Raw genomic sequence first — 17,444 nt, 5'->3', positions numbered from 1 at the left:
CTGGGACGTATTACTACTGTCTTGGTAAAGAAAAATCTTTTGTTGTATAGCTGCAGATTGGATACTGGGAAGCAAATTTGGGTGTGAAATCTTCAGCAAAGGAGCACGCAGAGTCCATGATGGCTCTGACCGCTTAGAGCGAGTGAGTGAGCGGCAGAGCGAGGACGCCCCTGCGCTGCCGGCGCGCCGGGACTCGCGAGCGGACTCGCGCTGGCTCCCAGCTCTCCACGATTTTCTCTCGCAGACTTTTCTCGGGTCTTGAGCGATCCTCTGCCCGGAGGGGGCCCGAGGTAAGTGCGGCATCGGACCGCCACACACAAGCTTTGAACGTGCCTTTTCCTTGCTGGAGTGACAGGAATGCAATAGAAAAAAGAGAAGGAGGGAACAGGACAAGAGCCTGATCCCGCAGCAGGTAGAAAGAACGAATGTTTTTCTTTCAGGGTGAAAACCGCAGCGATCTAGGAGCATTATTATTATTATTATTATCTTCTCCGTCTCTCTTCTTTTCTTTCCCTCTTTCTTAGGCAGATTTTAATGTATTCCGCGGGGTGGGTGGTGACATGTTGTTTTGGTCTTTTTTGTCTGTTTGTTTGTTTGCAAGAGGGAGCTGGGGTGAGGTGGGAAGAGGCGTTGGGTGCATCGTCTAAAGTTAAGACGCTGGGATAGAAAATCTGTCTCAACGTTCCATCGTAGGGAAGGCACTCTGTCTTTCTGCCTGCAAAAATGCTTCTTTTCTCCTTTCCAGTGGACGCTGCTGTTATGCCGTCTGGTGTACGGGTCTCTCTCATTCCGAACACGAAAAACTCAAGTTATCATTTGCTGTGGGTGGCATAGATATGGGTGTTCAGAGTGTGTGTTTGATGGGGCGAGGTTGAAGGTGTAAAGGGGTAAGGAGACAGCTTAGCGTTTCTTTTAAACTATTAGGTTTGCATTTGCAAGAAACTTTCTTACTCAACAACTCAAGTGCCATGATAGGTTTGTTTTTCTCTTTTCAAAATGTCAGAGGGGGACAAAAAGCCATGGTATCTTGCTTTGGGGTTTTGTTTTGTTTCATTTACCCCTTTGGGAATTACCCTTTTTTATAAAGACCAACAGATATTAAAAGGGTACGAGAAGTTGTTTTTCCTTCATAACGGATGTTGAAGGTTAATAAAAGGGTGAATTATAATTATGCGATTTAGGTGCAATATTTTAACATAAGGATATTTACCCAATATTTCTTGTCATATTCAACTCATCTATGTCAAAAGCAGTCGCTAAATTAGGGAAAAACTATGAAGCTTACAGTTCTTACCTCTAGGTCTAGACCATTTCACTCTAAACACTTTAATTATGTTTCATTGCTTACATGCCTGTTTGGAATGGTTTTTACTGATATAAATGATCCTGGAGAGTGCGGAAAGCATTTGTGTAGATGTATTTAAAGGCATACTACATTAAACTATAGAGTGCCTAATGAAAAATATGCTTTAAAAGACTTGCAATCCATTAATCACTGACCCTGCTAAGGAGTACAGATTCAGGGAAGTGCTAACAAATTTTACCTTGAACATTTCTCATATTATGACTGGAATCAGTTATAGCACATTCAAATAGTGTTACCACGTCTGCTCTTTCACTAGGTAGTGCTCTGATTTTTAAAGTAATTACACAAATAGATTATAATTTTAAAAATTCTCTAAGCTTTCCATGCCCCTCCATTCCTCCAACATCCCACTACCAAGTCTAAATTCAACAATCAGAGGGTGATTGATTGCACTTTACCTAAGAGGGAAAAAAGATTCCCTTTTTCACGCAAAGCAAAGCACTCCAGCTTCCATCTGTTTTAGATGAAACATTTTCTAGCAGCAACCTGGCAGAATCTGAGAGGGCTTAAAAGACATGTGTGGGCATGCTTGTGTGCATTTATGTGAGTGTGGTTTGTATGTGAGAGATCAGCACATGGCTTGACTATAAAGTGTGTCCTTTAGCCTCACAGAAGCATTAGCGAGCATATTTAACGAGGCAATCACAGGCAGAGAATTACAAGCATTATTTCGGCATTCAACTGAGTGTTTCCTATGATTTTATTCTTTAAAAAAAAAAAAGATAAATAGCAGTTGCTTCTGAAATCAAGGTGCATCCAGAATCCAAAGATGAATTCAGTCATCAAAGCATATTAACCTACCCCATCACAGCCTCCAAACATGCTCTCCCTGTTGTAGACACCAGCTGAAAATTTTCAGTGCACAGTTCAGTTGTGGGAACTCAAATAAGAAAGGTCAAAATTTTCAGATGATAACAAGAAGAGAGTAATTCAAACTACATTGTAAATATAAAACCTAGAGAAAAAACTACTCACAGCTTTTATGTTGAGCAATATTGTCACCTGAGAGAATTTCAACTTGTATTCTTTTACAGGAGAAATTTAGACACTGATATTTCTGAATGGAGAAATGGAAGTGAAAGTGGAGAATGGATGGTCCAGGTTTCCATTGCTTCCAATGAGGTGTCATATCCCAGTGAGGTCATTTCCTGACTTCAAAGTGTTTATCTGAACTGCCTCAGTCAGCCCTAGTGGTTATAACCTGATGTTTCTTGCAAGAGACATTGATCTCTACTTGTTCTACTTTTCAGCTGCACAAGCCCGCAATGAAGAAAAGTCCGGGTCTCTCTGACTACATTTGGGGCTGGACCCTCCTTCTGAGCACATTGACTGGAAGAAGGTGGGGACCCTTTATTTTAAATATGCATGAGAATTTCTGTAACTTTTCATTTATTCTTTCAGGGGGAAGAAAATTGTCCTTGGATGAATTCATGACTAAGGGAATTCAAAAAACTTAACTGCGATAAAATTCCTGCTAATAACAGAGAACAATATGAAAAAATAATCAACTTATTTGCATGTTGGTTAGAATACGCTTAACACGCTTCTGTTACGGAACGTATTAATTCAACATTTAATTCTTAAATTGAACTTTTCACTGCTCAGTTGTAACTGAACAAAACATGTGGTTTCCTAATTCACAGAAAAAGTTACCCCAATTAATGTCAGCATACTATGTGAGTTGATTTTCCAACAAGAACATTTCTAAGCAGTTGCAAAGATCACAGAGTAACTTCTAACTATGTGGAAGTGGAACTGTTAGAATAATATTTGTAATTTGAAAGTCACAAGTTTTTATAAATGCATGTGCATTATGTTTTGAGACTGTTATTTATGTAACCAATAGAAGTAGAATATACTAGACACATATTTAAGAACGTTAGATAAAACTGAACTTATCTATTTAAGTTTAACTACTGTGGAGACAAGTTATGAGATAATGTAATCATATGATTAACCATATTCAAAATATTTGCTAATGATCCCATCAAATGTATAGACATATTATACTAGCAAAGATATAAATGACCAAATATTTCAGATTCTCCTTTATCTGCTTTTATATTTTTTTGTGTAGTCCACTCCTGTGGCCCCAAAGAAAGTCTTAGACATATTACAAAAATCTAAGATTCTCCATAATGTAATGAAAAGCGAACCCTTATGAGTTAAGGCAGAGAGATGGAATAGACTGGAAAGATACAGACTAAGGAGGATTTTTTAAATTGAGAAGTTGTCTATTTTTATTGTTTGTTATTGTGTATGGTAAATAATGACCTCCAGATGAACAGAAAATGCATTATTGCCAGATACTCTTAATCTGAGGAGTTAAATGTTCTTCACTGCTCTTGAAAAATTATATGAAGTGTTGCTATTGTAATGACCTGTAGATGGAGTTAGTGCACAATGTTTTATTTTATAGTGGTTCGTATGGAATCAAAATCATGTACGGTAACTGACATTTCTCTACAAATTATATATTCAGTTTAGGAAACATTACATTGGCATGAGTGTTTAATAGCAAATAAATAATCTTGATCTTTATCCTAGGGTCATTGTCTGACAATTACATAGTAAATTAGAATTAAAGATGAAGCATAACCTGATTAAGAAAAGCACATAAAAGAAAGATTATCATTCCAATTGGCAGAGCAGAACTGGTTCTCTGGGAGGGAGGGAAAAGTCTCTTTTGGCATTTGTATTCCAATGCAAACAATTGGTGAGTACAACATTTATAAAATAAAACCAGGGGATAAAAGCATTTCCTGAATTTGACATAAGCTATGAAAACAAAGAGGATGCAGGTAAAGGTAGTAGATCACCCCATATTTTGGGAATCATATTAACAATCTAATTTGCTCTGTCATGTCACCCCATCTCATCATTTTCTCCCTTCTTATTTTAGTGGTTCTTCCTTAGACTACTTGGTCAGGCTCTCGTCACAACTCAAAGTGTGTTAGCATTTCTTTTCCACCTTTATCAAGATGACCTTCCAGTATCCTTGAAAGATGCATGCATGGCAGTAGGTTTTGTGATAATGAGTTTTTATAAATAATTGTATTCAGAAAACTATTTTTGCTTTACTGCTGTCATCTGCTAGCAAGACATCCTGAAAGACACAGCGCTCGTTGAAAATTTGATTTCAAAAACTAGTAAGATCTTTAATTCTGCCAAAGGAGAGTAAACCCTCAATCTGCACAGTATTAATGTTGAATTTAGGAGAATGGAGAACTGTTTCATAGAGGTACATTTCATATATTTCATATCATGAATAACTTTTAGTTATAATAGCTTATTAAATTAAAATTTTATCAGAAAAGTTTTGCATTTTGCCAGTATAACATTATTACCCAAACAATAGTGTTTGTTTTTGAATTGATACTTTGATTATATTTCTTGCTTCTGTCAAATCAGTGAACCCTGGTTTCAAATGTTATTATTTTTCTTAGATTGATCAGTAATATAAACACACAAGAGAGATGCCAAAAGCATATTAAATTGAAAGTATGAAAGTGATATTTTTGTGTCAGTTTTTTAGTTCACACTCTATATTCTTTTTTTTTTTTTTGCTCAAGGTCAGAGCTATCATTGAAATATATCAGTAAGTGTGATCCCTCCTAAGATAGAATACTCTTCTCTCAAAGGATTTTGGAGGTGTCATTCTAATCATTACATAAAATATGATTTAAGGAGCATAGATAATAATGTGATTGATGCAATAAATACATAATATGTGAACTGCAGTCATTATGTGGTCAAAATTCAAAGACTAGTAATGACTGGTAAGGGATAAAAACTAGACCTTCACATAGAAAGACTTAAATAGGAACAATTACTCTGATATAGAAAAATGAAAATAAAGTTTTAGACTAAAAGTTAAAGAAAGCTGGATTCTAGTTCAAACTCTACAAATGGCTGTGTTTTCTTAAAACGCTAATCCTGCATTAGTTTAGTAAAACCATAAATTAAGATTACTGGACCATATCTTTTCCAAGGTATCTTTTACTTCTAAGACCAGAAATGACAAAATTCAATTAATTAGAGGTTTGAATAGACAAAATTATAAAAATTGGTTCATAAACCTTAAGAAGAATGGAAATTACACACTGGTGTGAACATGTAATTATCCTAAGAAACAAGTTTTATCTATTTTTCTCATCTAAATACCAGAAAGAACATCAAAAACACAAAACATAGATATATATGAAGTGGATAAAGGGACGGTTGTTGGTAGATGAAATCTTAGGATTATGCTACATGTTAAATTAAATGAAAACAAAGCTATTAAGTATTTTGGTAGCTCAGAAATAAATTTTTTTAATTTGGGAAGAAGTTTCCCAGATTTAGGTTTTTTACTAAAGTGCATTAATGTTCTTGCTTGCCCAGAGAAAACATTCATTACAACATTGTATACACTCTGAGAATTATAAATGTAAAGACACACCTCATTTCCTGTAATTTTCCTTCCATAGTTAGAAATATTAGAATAAAGAGCATGTCATCTATGAGAACAAATATGAAAAAATGGTAAGAATTAAACTATGACATTTTTTTACTTTACCAGAAGAAATTTTCAAATTAAGATTCAGTAGAAAGGAAGTTGGAAAATTGCAGAAGGTTTTATTTGGAAAAAGGTTTTAGTAGAAATGTATAATTTAGATATTGCCTCCCTTTACATTTTTTTCAGCTATGGACAACCCTCATTACAAGATGAACTTAAAGACAACACCACTGTCTTCACTAGGATTTTGGACCGACTCCTAGATGGTTATGACAATCGCCTGAGACCAGGATTGGGAGGTGGGTAGCATTATTGTGTTTTTATTTTACAGAACAATATTAAACATTTACTATTAAAGTATTGCTTCCCTCTACATGTTAAAGTAATAAGAATGGAAGCACATAGTGTAATGACATCCTATTTTTAGTATATTGCTCAATATTAATTCAATTTTCCATGGTCATTCCATGCACATACCCATACATAGTAGAAGGCAGATTCAAACTTCTCATAATGTCATGAAATAAATGTTACATTTACTTGATAATCAATCTTTTCCATGTATGATTTGATTTTACAAGGGAAAAAGGGGGGTAATATCATCTCTTCCAGCCCAAATTCTGCATCACTGTTTCATTAGGCATAGCTAGGTTTGCATTGAATTCAAGTAGAATATCTCTGAATCTATTGCTCTAAACATTGATTTTGGAATATTACATATTGATCCACTATTTTGTGTTAGATTACCCCCAACTCTAGGATAAAAGGTGAACGAGATAGATGATAGTGTGCATTTTTTTTGACTGTGAATTTAAACTTAAACCCTAATTTTCTATAGTTAAAATGTATTTTTTTTTTTTTGGATACCAGTTCATTGGTTTTACTAATGAATTTCTACTCAGGGAGAAGTTAGCACTTAATAATACAGTATTTATGACAATAAGAGTAAATAGTGCAAGGCATTACACACTTATTTAAATAATCCTTGAGTAAGATAATCAACCTATCTTATTTAGTTAAACAAAGACTAACGAAGCCAAAACAAAATATTGATCTCAGAGTAAAACAAGTGAAGCAAGGAAATAAATTATTGTTCAAAGTCACATAGGAGGGCCTCCCTGGTGGCGCAAGTGGTTGAGAGTCCGCCTGCCGATGCAGGGGATACGGGTTCGTGCCCCGGTCTGGGAGGATCCCATATGCCGCGGAGCGGCTGGGCCCGTGAGCCATGGCCGCTGAGCCTGCGTGTCCGGAGCCTGTGCTCCGCAACGGGGGAGGCCACAACAGTGAGAGGCCCGCATACCGCAAAAAAAAAAAAAAAAAAAAAAGTCACATAGGAAACCAAGGATAGAATCTATGACTCCCAACTATAACTTATGCTGCACTTACTCCAGAGCATTTGTTGAAACTATTTAATAGCAATATTTAAATTACAATGAAATTACAATACTAAGAAATTCATCTCTTCTTCATCTAGACAGCAAAGTTATGCAAAGAATGTGAAGGTTAAGAATTCATGGTAACATGGATTTAGAGTCTTCCTGTTAATACTCTGGGCAGTGTAATGACACAGATATGGATCGTAGGTCTGTTTTGAGGCTGCCCATGTCATTAGTGTCTCAGAGGTCAAAGGTCTTACCAGGTGTCCTTTCCTATCGATCTCAAGCATTCGTTCTAGGACACACTGTACAAATTCCTCCAGGTTTGCATTCCACTTGGTTTCCTTTTACTAAGTTCTTTGAAAAAATATTAAGGAACAAAATGCATTGGTCACAAAATGGAGTGCATAAATGTGTATGTGATGTATTAATATAAGGTCTGTGTATATCTAAACCTCTGGAGTGGTTTCAGAAAAATTGTTCTTGGTTCATAAAATTTGAAATAAATTACAAAAACTGCAGGTGGCGGAGGAACATACAAAAAGAAGAAATTCAGGACAGTGATAATAACTTTTAAAAAGAAGACTTTTAAAGTACTAATGGGCATGCATCTGATCTCTTTACTTATTCTTCTTCCTTCTCCGTGGTATCTCCTTAGAAAATCAGCAGGCTTTTATAACACAGCTAGAAAATCTTATCTTCATTCTAGTTTAGGAAATCCCATTTAATACTTTACCTTGTGAATGTGACTATCCTCTATAAGTTCTGTGCATAGTATTCAGTTTGTTAAACAATTTTACACATACACACACACACACAAACACACACACACCCCTTCTTTAATAATCAGCTGTTTGGTCGTATTATTTGGAGTACAAATAACAAGCCTGTGACTGCCCATTTACATTTAATTATGTGTAATAACTCTTTAATAAGTGTGTATATTAACTCTTTAATCAAATATAGTATAAGCAGGAAGCATTTCACCTACTCCTCATATGCATGCCTAAGTCTTGGAGAGCCACAGACCTTGAGGATGTATAATATAGACTAAGAATGGGTCAAAAAGCTAATTTTCAAGACTCAAGATAATGGTGGATTTATTAACAGAAACAACTACATTAATTCAGGCTGCAGTTTTGGTGGAATCTACTTTATTACCTACTTAATCCCCTCAAAATAACAAAAATAGATATTTAAAGAACAGAAATAGTAGTTGGCTAAATATAGACAAGATATATTCTTTTTAATTGAAATGGATATAATATGCTACAGTAATAGAGAATTCAAGGGCTCAGGAAAATCAAAAAGAATGGATATGCTTTAATTTTTGCTAAAGATGATTTTTCTGATATTTATGATTTCTGGAAACAGTGATTTTGAGATTATGAGAGACATGAAAACAAATTAAAAAGTAGCCCAAATAGTTTCCTCTATTTCTATTTTATGTATCATCCTGGAGCATACTGCAATTAAATCTGATGGATTTGAGATTTATGAAAAAACTTTAATACTAACTAAATTTTTGTCATTTTTTTGTCATGCTTTTTAAGTCTTAAGGGATATAATGGCATGTGTTTATTACATATATAGCATGTGTTTACTACATGTATCTCCAGAATCATTAACACGTTTTTGTTTTTGTTTTTCATTAACACATTTAAATACATTTTGAGAATGTTTATCTGTCTTTAGAAAACATCTTAACATGTTTAAGTACATTTTGAGAATGTTTATCTGTCTTCAGAAAACATCTTAAATATTAAACACAGATTTTAGATATCTTATAAAACATAATCAGCTACAGAATAGAGAAAAATGTTAACACCATGGTTTTTGGATGCTATAAATTGAAATTAATATATATATTTCTTCAAAATTATTTAATTTTATTTCTTTACCATAGATTTCTGGTAAGCTAAGTATGACATGCATTCTAGTAGCTCTCCATTATAAAAATGGATTTTTTTACATGATCCTTTTGCTTTCAGATGTGAAAACTATGTAGAGGCAATACTTGAAAGATTATCATTAGCTTATAGGGCGGTAAAAATTCCTCTTAGTAGGTTCATGATCACAGCTGGGATAATCTTCTCTCGCAAGAGATAGAAGGCCACCCTCTTCTTAAATATGATAAAAGTCTGGTTTTATAAAAATAACAACATTGTGCAGAAGTCAGGGATATTTTGTTCTGAATGTCTTGAGAAAATATAGAAATGTGATAAGCTAAGACTTGAGGCTAATGTAAGAAACTCTTGTACATGCAGATTCATCATGACCTGTTTTTCAGAAACACACACAGAATCCAAAAGTGTAACATTTTTCTTTGGAGATGTACACCCTGGATCCAATAACTAAGAAAACAGATATATAACATGGTTCATCCAGATGATAGGAATCAGTTGCAGATACTGTAACACTATTTTAAAAGGCTATCTTTTCAGGGTCAAGAGCAATCCTGAGAAAGTAGAAAGAAAAGGGCAACATAAAGAGAGATATCCTTGGGCTTCCCTGGTGGCGCAGTGGTTGGGAGTCCGCCTGCCGATGCAGGGGACGCGGGTTCGTGTCCCGGTCCGGGAGGATCCCACATGCCGCGGAGCGGCTGGGCCCGTGAGCCACGGCCGCTGAGCCTGCACGTCCGGAGCCTGTGTTCCACAATGGGAGAGGTCACAGCAGTGAGAGGCCCGCGTACCGCAAAAAAAAAAAGTGAGAGATATCCTGGAAGACACTTATCTTTTTAAATGAGATAAAAGATAAAAGAACTAAAAAGGATAGACTGTGTGGAATTCTAATAATATACTCTATTCAGGGATGTAAAGAGAAAAATATGTTGGCAAGTTCATATTTTAAGTACAAAATTAATGAAGAAACCTTTAAATGGACTTGAATTGAAATAGTCAGTAGTCAGAAAATACAAATCGAAACTGTCAGTGATTGTTGGATTCATTCTCATTTAATATCTCTTTCTTTGAGGGCAAGGTGTGGAGGGCTGGTTCGTCCTTGCAACCAGGGCCTGAAGAATGTTTTTGAAAAGCTCTTGCCTAAAGCATGGTCACTAGAGAAGAATAAAATGGTTGAGGGAGGGGAGGAGATAAAATCCAGAAAAAAAAAATGGCAAGAGAAGAAAGAAAAGGTTACAGAAGAAAGGAGAGCAAAAGAGGGTGCTGAAAATAAGGAGAAAGAACAGAGAAAAGTGAGAGGGCTGGAGAAGGTGAAGGAGAGCAACTTAGAGAAAATGGAAAAGGCATCTGTGGTAGGAGGATGGGTAGGCTCAGGTGTTCCTTGGTTAATCAAGATTCCTCTTTTTGCTTTAAATCAAGACCAAACCAATCACCTTCTGAGAAAATCCATTTCCTCAAGGCTTCTCTTTATTGACTCTGAATCTAATAAACGAAAGAAGCCTGAATTTTCTCCAACTTCCGAAAAAGTTAAATGATGCTCCCCCTGAATTACACCTATCTGGGTAAAATTTCAGCCACCATCATTTTGGCTTTCCCTGCACTCTGGGAGAGGGAGTAAGAACAATCCAGAAACATAGATCCAAAACTACATTCTGAAGAAAGTTTTCAGATTTTTAAGAAGAAATGCCCTTCCAGTGACATCTTTCCCTTCCCTTCTGCCACACCATATATACAGGCTACATCTCTCTTTCTTTTGAAAGAGTACACATGTGTACTCATCATGTGACAAACCCAGATGGATGAGGGGAGAAGTAAATAAGTAATAGGTAGGTAGGTAGGTAGGAATGGAGGTAGAGAATGGGCTTTATTCCTACTGTATGTTTAACACATTTAGTTAAGATTTTCTTCTTTTTCCTATAAGTGTTATAGAATTTGGGGGAAGTTGTTTGTTTTAGATTTTACTTAATTGAAGCTATCAGTTGAGTATTTGTGACTGGAATGTAGATGGGATTTTTCTCTCAAGGTATTTTAGCACGACATACTATTTAACAAAAAATCTATGCTTCAAAGCAGACTTACTCCTTATCCTCTTAATTTTCCCAATTTTTGATTTTTTATGCCTGTAGGAAACCTTTTAGACTTCATTTAGCCCGATTATTGCCAGAGATCTTAGCTTTAAGATATAAGCATCTCCAACAAGGCAAGGAGACTGGGTTGGATATGAGTGCTACTGGCAAGGTGGTATGGGCTCCTTGGGGAATTAGCTTGGGATATTGGGTTATGTTTCTTTAGGTCAAAATAAGTAAAGGTGGGAAACTAAGAGTGTTCTGGAGAAAAAAAATCAGATTAACTTGTGAAATTTTGTGCAACTCTAAACTTTAGGTGACTAGACTTTGTTCTATCTCAAGATGATATCTGATATTCATGTGATCTTTTATTATGTTTTTGTATCTTGTGTGATGTTGAGATCAGAGGCAACCATTTTATTCATGTTCACCTAACTTAAAACACACATTTTGTATTTATATTAAAAAGCCAGAATTTCTAAAATTTAGAGGGCAAGATATCTGTGTCATAATGTGTTCACCTTCAGTAAAATAAAAAGATTCTAAATTACCGACAATACCACCCCCCCAAATTTAAAAAGGTTAGATTTATCCAATTTCTTTTATTGTTGTTGTTACATTTTCTTTACCAGATAATGGCTTTTCATATCAGCTTTTGAAATTCTACTCTGGAATTCTTCTTTTTGAATTTTCTATAGGTGTATCTGGTGCTTTTAATGCAAGGTGTGGAGCAGATGCTCAGACTTTGGCATAATGCAATCTATTTCCACTGAAATACTATATCTAGACATTCTAGAATTCAGTTGAATTTTACCAAAAACCCAAGAGGAATTGTTAAAATGAACAGAGAACACCTTTTAACCTTTACTGGCTGAGAAATCCAGTCAGCTCATGAAGCCAGCTCATCTAATGAATCCAACTGAGATGCCCAGAGGAATGTTCTAGCATATTTAGAAACTTTCTGCTTCCATCTTTTCCTATTGTATATAAATCATCTTGCCAAGCATTTCCTAAGATAAAATGTAGCCACTGAGATTTTGCTAAAGTTATACAGGCCAAATTATTAGTCAACAGCTGTAGTTTATATTTTGTGCAGTTACTTTTGGACTTTTTATATAGTTTCCATTTCCTATCTTGATTCTAGAACCAATGTGAAATATTAAAAAATATACATATATTTTTTTCTGTATATGATTTTTTCTTGCAGCCTGAACTTGAGTTCTTTATTTGAAAAATAGTGTTTGTAGTGTTTCTGAGGTAAGAATCCCATAGTTGAAAAATAGTGTTTGTAGTATTTCTGAAGTAAGAATCTCATCGTTAATAGTCATGGACTCGGCCATTTTGAAGAACTTAAAACCAAGTCCTAAGTGGATGCCATATCCCTCCATAATATATATATATACTATATAATGATATTATATTATTATGCTCATATAATTAAAATTCGATAATAGGAACAGAAAGTAGGATACCTCAAAGCTACTGCAGGTTAGGCAATTTTTTTTTTTTCGGTATGCGGGCTTCTCACTGTTGTGGCCTCTCCCGTTGCGGAGCACAGGCTCCGGACGCGCAGGCTCAGCGGCCATGGCTCACGGGCCCAGCCGCTTCGCGGCACGTGGGATCTTCCCGGACTGGGGCACGAACCCGCGTCCCCTGCATCGGCAGGCGGACTCTCAACCACTGCGCCACCAGGGAAGCCCTGAGGTTAGGCAATTTTGATCAAGACTTCTACAGACCAAAAGAAACGTATTCCTCCAACACAGCAATCACATTCTTCTCTACAGCTTTGCTCTCTCCCAATAGAAAATGCCATGGTATAAGGAGGGAAGGAGGCAAATTCTCAGTCGAGAAGAAATAAATGTCTCCTGTAATAAACTTTACCTTTTTTGCCCTGGGAGATTCTTGTATCATCTGAGTTCTTGGAACACAAAGGACCAGGTATTGGTCAGACACCTCAAAATGTGATTTTCTACCCCATATCCAGGTTTAGTAGCTGAATATCACCAACATTAAGTTGCTCTACGTTATCAGGGAGGGGAAAATTGCCAACTATTCTAAAGAATTAAGGGAATGGAAATGAAGGACAAGGAGCAAAAATGTTGCTCCAGGCAGATTGGCAGGGAGCTGAAACATTGTCCAATCCAGGAGTATAAATTGATGGTTATGTAGGGAGCTCAGGATACTTTCAATTTCCAAACTGGACCCTTTCAAAGTGGGGTTTTAAGAAATACTTTTTTTTTTTTTTTTTTTTTTTCTTTTTGCGGTATGCGGGCCTCTCACTGTTGTGGCCTCTCCCGTTGCGGAGCACAGGCTCCGGATGCGCAGGCCCAGCGGCCATGGCTCACGGGCCCAGCCGCTCCGCGGCATATGGGATCCTCCCAGACCGGGGCACGAACCCGTATCCCCTGCATCGGCAGGCGGACTCTCAACCACTTGCGCCACCAGGGAGGCCCAAGAAATACTTTTTTATGATGACTAATGTTAGCCAATTCATTCTCCATATAGTGACTGCCTCTGTGAATTAATAGAAGCAAAGTAGCTTGAAGGAGGCAATAAACCTCCTTCATAAGTTATGAGTACACAGAACTGGGCCCAGTGAATATTATTCTGAGTTCCTCAATAGACAGCATTTCCAGTGAAAATAGGGCCAATGCCATATCAAATAAATTGTTGTAATAGGGATTCCTAAGGAAACACCACCTACAATTCTTCACTATTTATTCCCTCTTCCATTATTTTTAAAATTAGTCACTCTTAAAATCCACTCTTCACACATCAGCTGTCTTCTTAAACTGCAAGTAACATTCCTTCACTTCATTACCCAAAGCTTCTTATTGCATTAGAACAAAGGTCAGCTGCTTCTATAAGAAGCTCTTTAGGTGTGGCCCCTCTTTCCTCTAGAGTGTCATCTTGTACCGTGATCATCAGCATCACCAAGCTCCAGATGTACTGGACTTTCTGTTTCTTAAGTCAAGCACATCTATTCTCACCTCAGATCTTTGCCTTATTCTTTCCTCTCCCTGAAATGTCTTTCCCTGTCTCTGTTCATCCTTGAATTTTTCTCACCTTTTGGGTTGCAGTTCAAATGTCATCTCTTCAAAGACATTCTTTCAGAACATTTATAATGATCTGACATTAACTAGTATAATTTGTGCATATGTGTTCGTACACAACTACGTATGTAATTCTTCCTAGCTATCTATCTACCTACCTATCTATGTTTCTAACCTATTTACCTAAAATATGTTTTACCTAAGATTGTGAGATATGCTACAGAAGAAAAGGAGCAATTGCACTTTTGCTCATCAATGTACTGATATTACTATTACCTGGAACAGTGCCTTCCTGGCACATAGAAAATGCTCAGTAAACATTTGTTGACTAAATTCATGTACCCAGTAAATACATCTCAAAGTGTTTTTGGCATTAAAATCTTATTTGACCCTCACTCTAATGCAATGGAGTTGACTGTGCAGGTATTATTTCTTCATTAAAGAAGTGATAAAAGAGTCTCAGGGACATTAAAGGATTGTACCTAAAGACATACAGCTTGTTCTCTAGGAAAATCAGAGTTAAAATCCAAGTGTTTTGACTCTTAATCCAATGTGCTTATTACTCACTATACTGCACTGCTTTTCTCATTTCTGCCTCAAGCACTAATCATCTTTTTGAATTATCACTTCAAAACATCTGTTACTTCAAAACTTATCAGCAGGATATCAACACTGTAGGAAATCCCCAGTAAAAACAGATTTACTGCTGTCTGGCTGTTATAGAGGGATATAATATAGTGTGTATATATATGTGTATACATATATGTGTGTGTTTGTGTACATATATGTGTGTGTGCTCATATATGTTTATAAATTATATATATATATGTTGTATGTAAAACATATCTTTGAAGAGTGTGCTTGTTTAAAGACTGATTTTAATTAATTTATTATCATAAACTTCATTTACATTGATGTACTATCTTAAGATATTCTTAGTCACTGCAATAACAACCATCATCATCATAATCTCATTTTATATAATTCCATTCTATCTTTATCCTTTGAAAACTTGAACATGTGTATTCAGTTATACTAATTTGAAAGAATCTGTTGATTTTTTTACATTGGACAGAGAAGGATTATTCTGATGAAAATATATGATTGAAAAAAATTATTTGCTGAATAATCTACTCTCTGAACATTTCTTCCAACTGAGTTATTTTAATTGATTTCCACTTGCATACAATTTCCTCATTACATAAGAGGTTCATTCATGTTTAACTTTGGCTAGGTGTATAATCTTCCTAGATGAACTTCATCAGAAGTTTCTGACTCATGCTGTATGTTCTTAAATAGAATATATCGAAGCATAAAAATATTTTGACTTTTCCTCACGTGACCCATAGAAAGGCCTTGAGTACTTTATAGGTATTTCTAATAACACTTTAGAGTCTAATGCTAAGTCAATAAAGTCTAATATTAGAGAACGTGATTTAAATTGTTTCAATGTTCCTTAAATAATAAATTATATATGTATATTTTATATATATATATATATATATATATATATATATATATATATCCCCCTACAACAGGGATTTCATGTTGAGGGGAGGATGACAACGTTTTTCTAGAATTGGGAAAAAATAAGGTTCCTCAGCAATTGCCCTAGCTCTCAGCCAAAGCACACAGGTATGAGCTCATCTTCCATTTAAGCCTGGTACACCTGAAGAGCACTTGATTACAAACCACCATTTCTTTGTCAAAAAAGCAAGTTAACCATGCCTCTATTTACAGTTTGGCTGAAGTTGATTCACAACAACCCTCTATATTGAACCTTTGCACTCCAGATTATAAACTTTCTATCTTAAAGCAGAATGACTTCACATGCCACTCACGGACTCCCTGGTGATCTGGAGTGAAAGACACACTTTGGTCAAAGGATCCTATTCCTTGTCTCTGAGATTGTACTCAACTGAGTGAGAATGTGGTTTGAGGATAATCATTAAGTGTATATTTGAATAGAAGAAAATATGTAAGGGAATACATCAAGATATTAACAGTGGGGCTTCCCTGGTGGCACAGTGGTAGAGAGTCCGCCTGCCGATGCAGGGGACATGGGTTCGTGCCCCGGTCTGGGAAGATCCCACATGCCGTGGAGCGGCTGGGCCCGTGAGCCATGGCCGCTGAGCCTGCGCATCCGGAGCATGTGCTCCGCAACGGGAGAGTCCACAACAGTGAGAGGCCCGCATACCGCAAAAAAAAAAAAAAAAAAAAAAAAAAAGATATTTACAGTGGATTTATGTGGAAGGTGGTATTCCAGGGAATTTAAATTTTTAAAAATATTTTTCTGGAGTTTCTAAACTTATACTATGAACTTAAAAAAAATTTTATAAACAACATAATATGTTATATGGGCCTCATGCTTACCCTAAAGCTTTTGTAATGTTTTAGAGTAGCATTCTCAAGTAAGTTTGGGAAACACAGGGGTAGATGAAGTTGACCATGTTTATTTAAAACATGGTTTCTTAGAAATATTAGCATGCTAATGTGCAAGACAAATCTTTTGGAGGCATACATAATAAGCAGAGTTTTACAGCAATGGAAACTTCTTGCTCCACTGCATACTTACTAACAGCTGATGACAAATCAAAGAAAACTGTTTGGATGTGTGACAAGGGAAATATATTAGAAGGGAAAATATAGAAAGTGAGTGTTCTCTTCTGATTATCTTACCCCCCCAAGTTGAAGATGGAATCATCTGCTAACAATCTAAAATCAGCAGAGGGAAATAGTCCATATATTGGGCAAGTGGATAGCTCACTTCTTCAGAGCATTTTATCATGCTAGATAAAACAGATTTGTGGTGTGTATGTGTCAATCACAATCTCCCAATTTATCCCTCCCCCACCTTACTCCCTGGTAACCATAAGTTTGTCTTCTACATCTGTAACTCTATTTCTGTTTTGTAAATAAGTTTGTTTGAACCCTATTTTTTAGATTCCACATATAAGTGATATATGGTATTTGTCTTTTTCTGTCTGACTTACTTCACTCAGTATGACAATCTGTAGGTCCATCCATGTTACTACAAATGGCATTATTTCATTCTTTTCATAGCTGAGTAATATTCCATTGTATATATATACATATATATATATATATATATATACATACCACATCTTCTTTATCCATTCCTCTATTGATGGACATTTATGTTGCTTCCATGTCCTGGCTATTG

General features: G+C 35.9%; 1 protein-coding gene across 1 annotated transcript in view; it reads left to right on the top strand.

The window, feature by feature from the left end:
• The first annotated feature begins 2,631 nt into the window (after positions 1-2,631).
• Positions 2,632-17,444, top strand: part of GABRA1 (gamma-aminobutyric acid type A receptor subunit alpha1) — a 57,025-nt gene continuing 42,212 nt past the window's right edge. The window contains exons 1-2 of the mRNA XM_060092600.1: positions 2,632-2,705; positions 6,051-6,163. Coding sequence (XP_059948583.1) covers positions 2,632-2,705; positions 6,051-6,163 — 187 coding nt within the window. The remainder of the gene's footprint in view (positions 2,706-6,050; positions 6,164-17,444) is intronic.

This window comes from Mesoplodon densirostris, chromosome 3, assembly GCF_025265405.1.
Source record: "Mesoplodon densirostris isolate mMesDen1 chromosome 3, mMesDen1 primary haplotype, whole genome shotgun sequence".
Taxonomy (NCBI): domain Eukaryota; kingdom Metazoa; phylum Chordata; class Mammalia; order Artiodactyla; family Ziphiidae; genus Mesoplodon; species Mesoplodon densirostris.
Note: the sequence above shows the minus strand (reverse complement) of the source record. Positions and strands in the feature narration are given on the sequence as shown.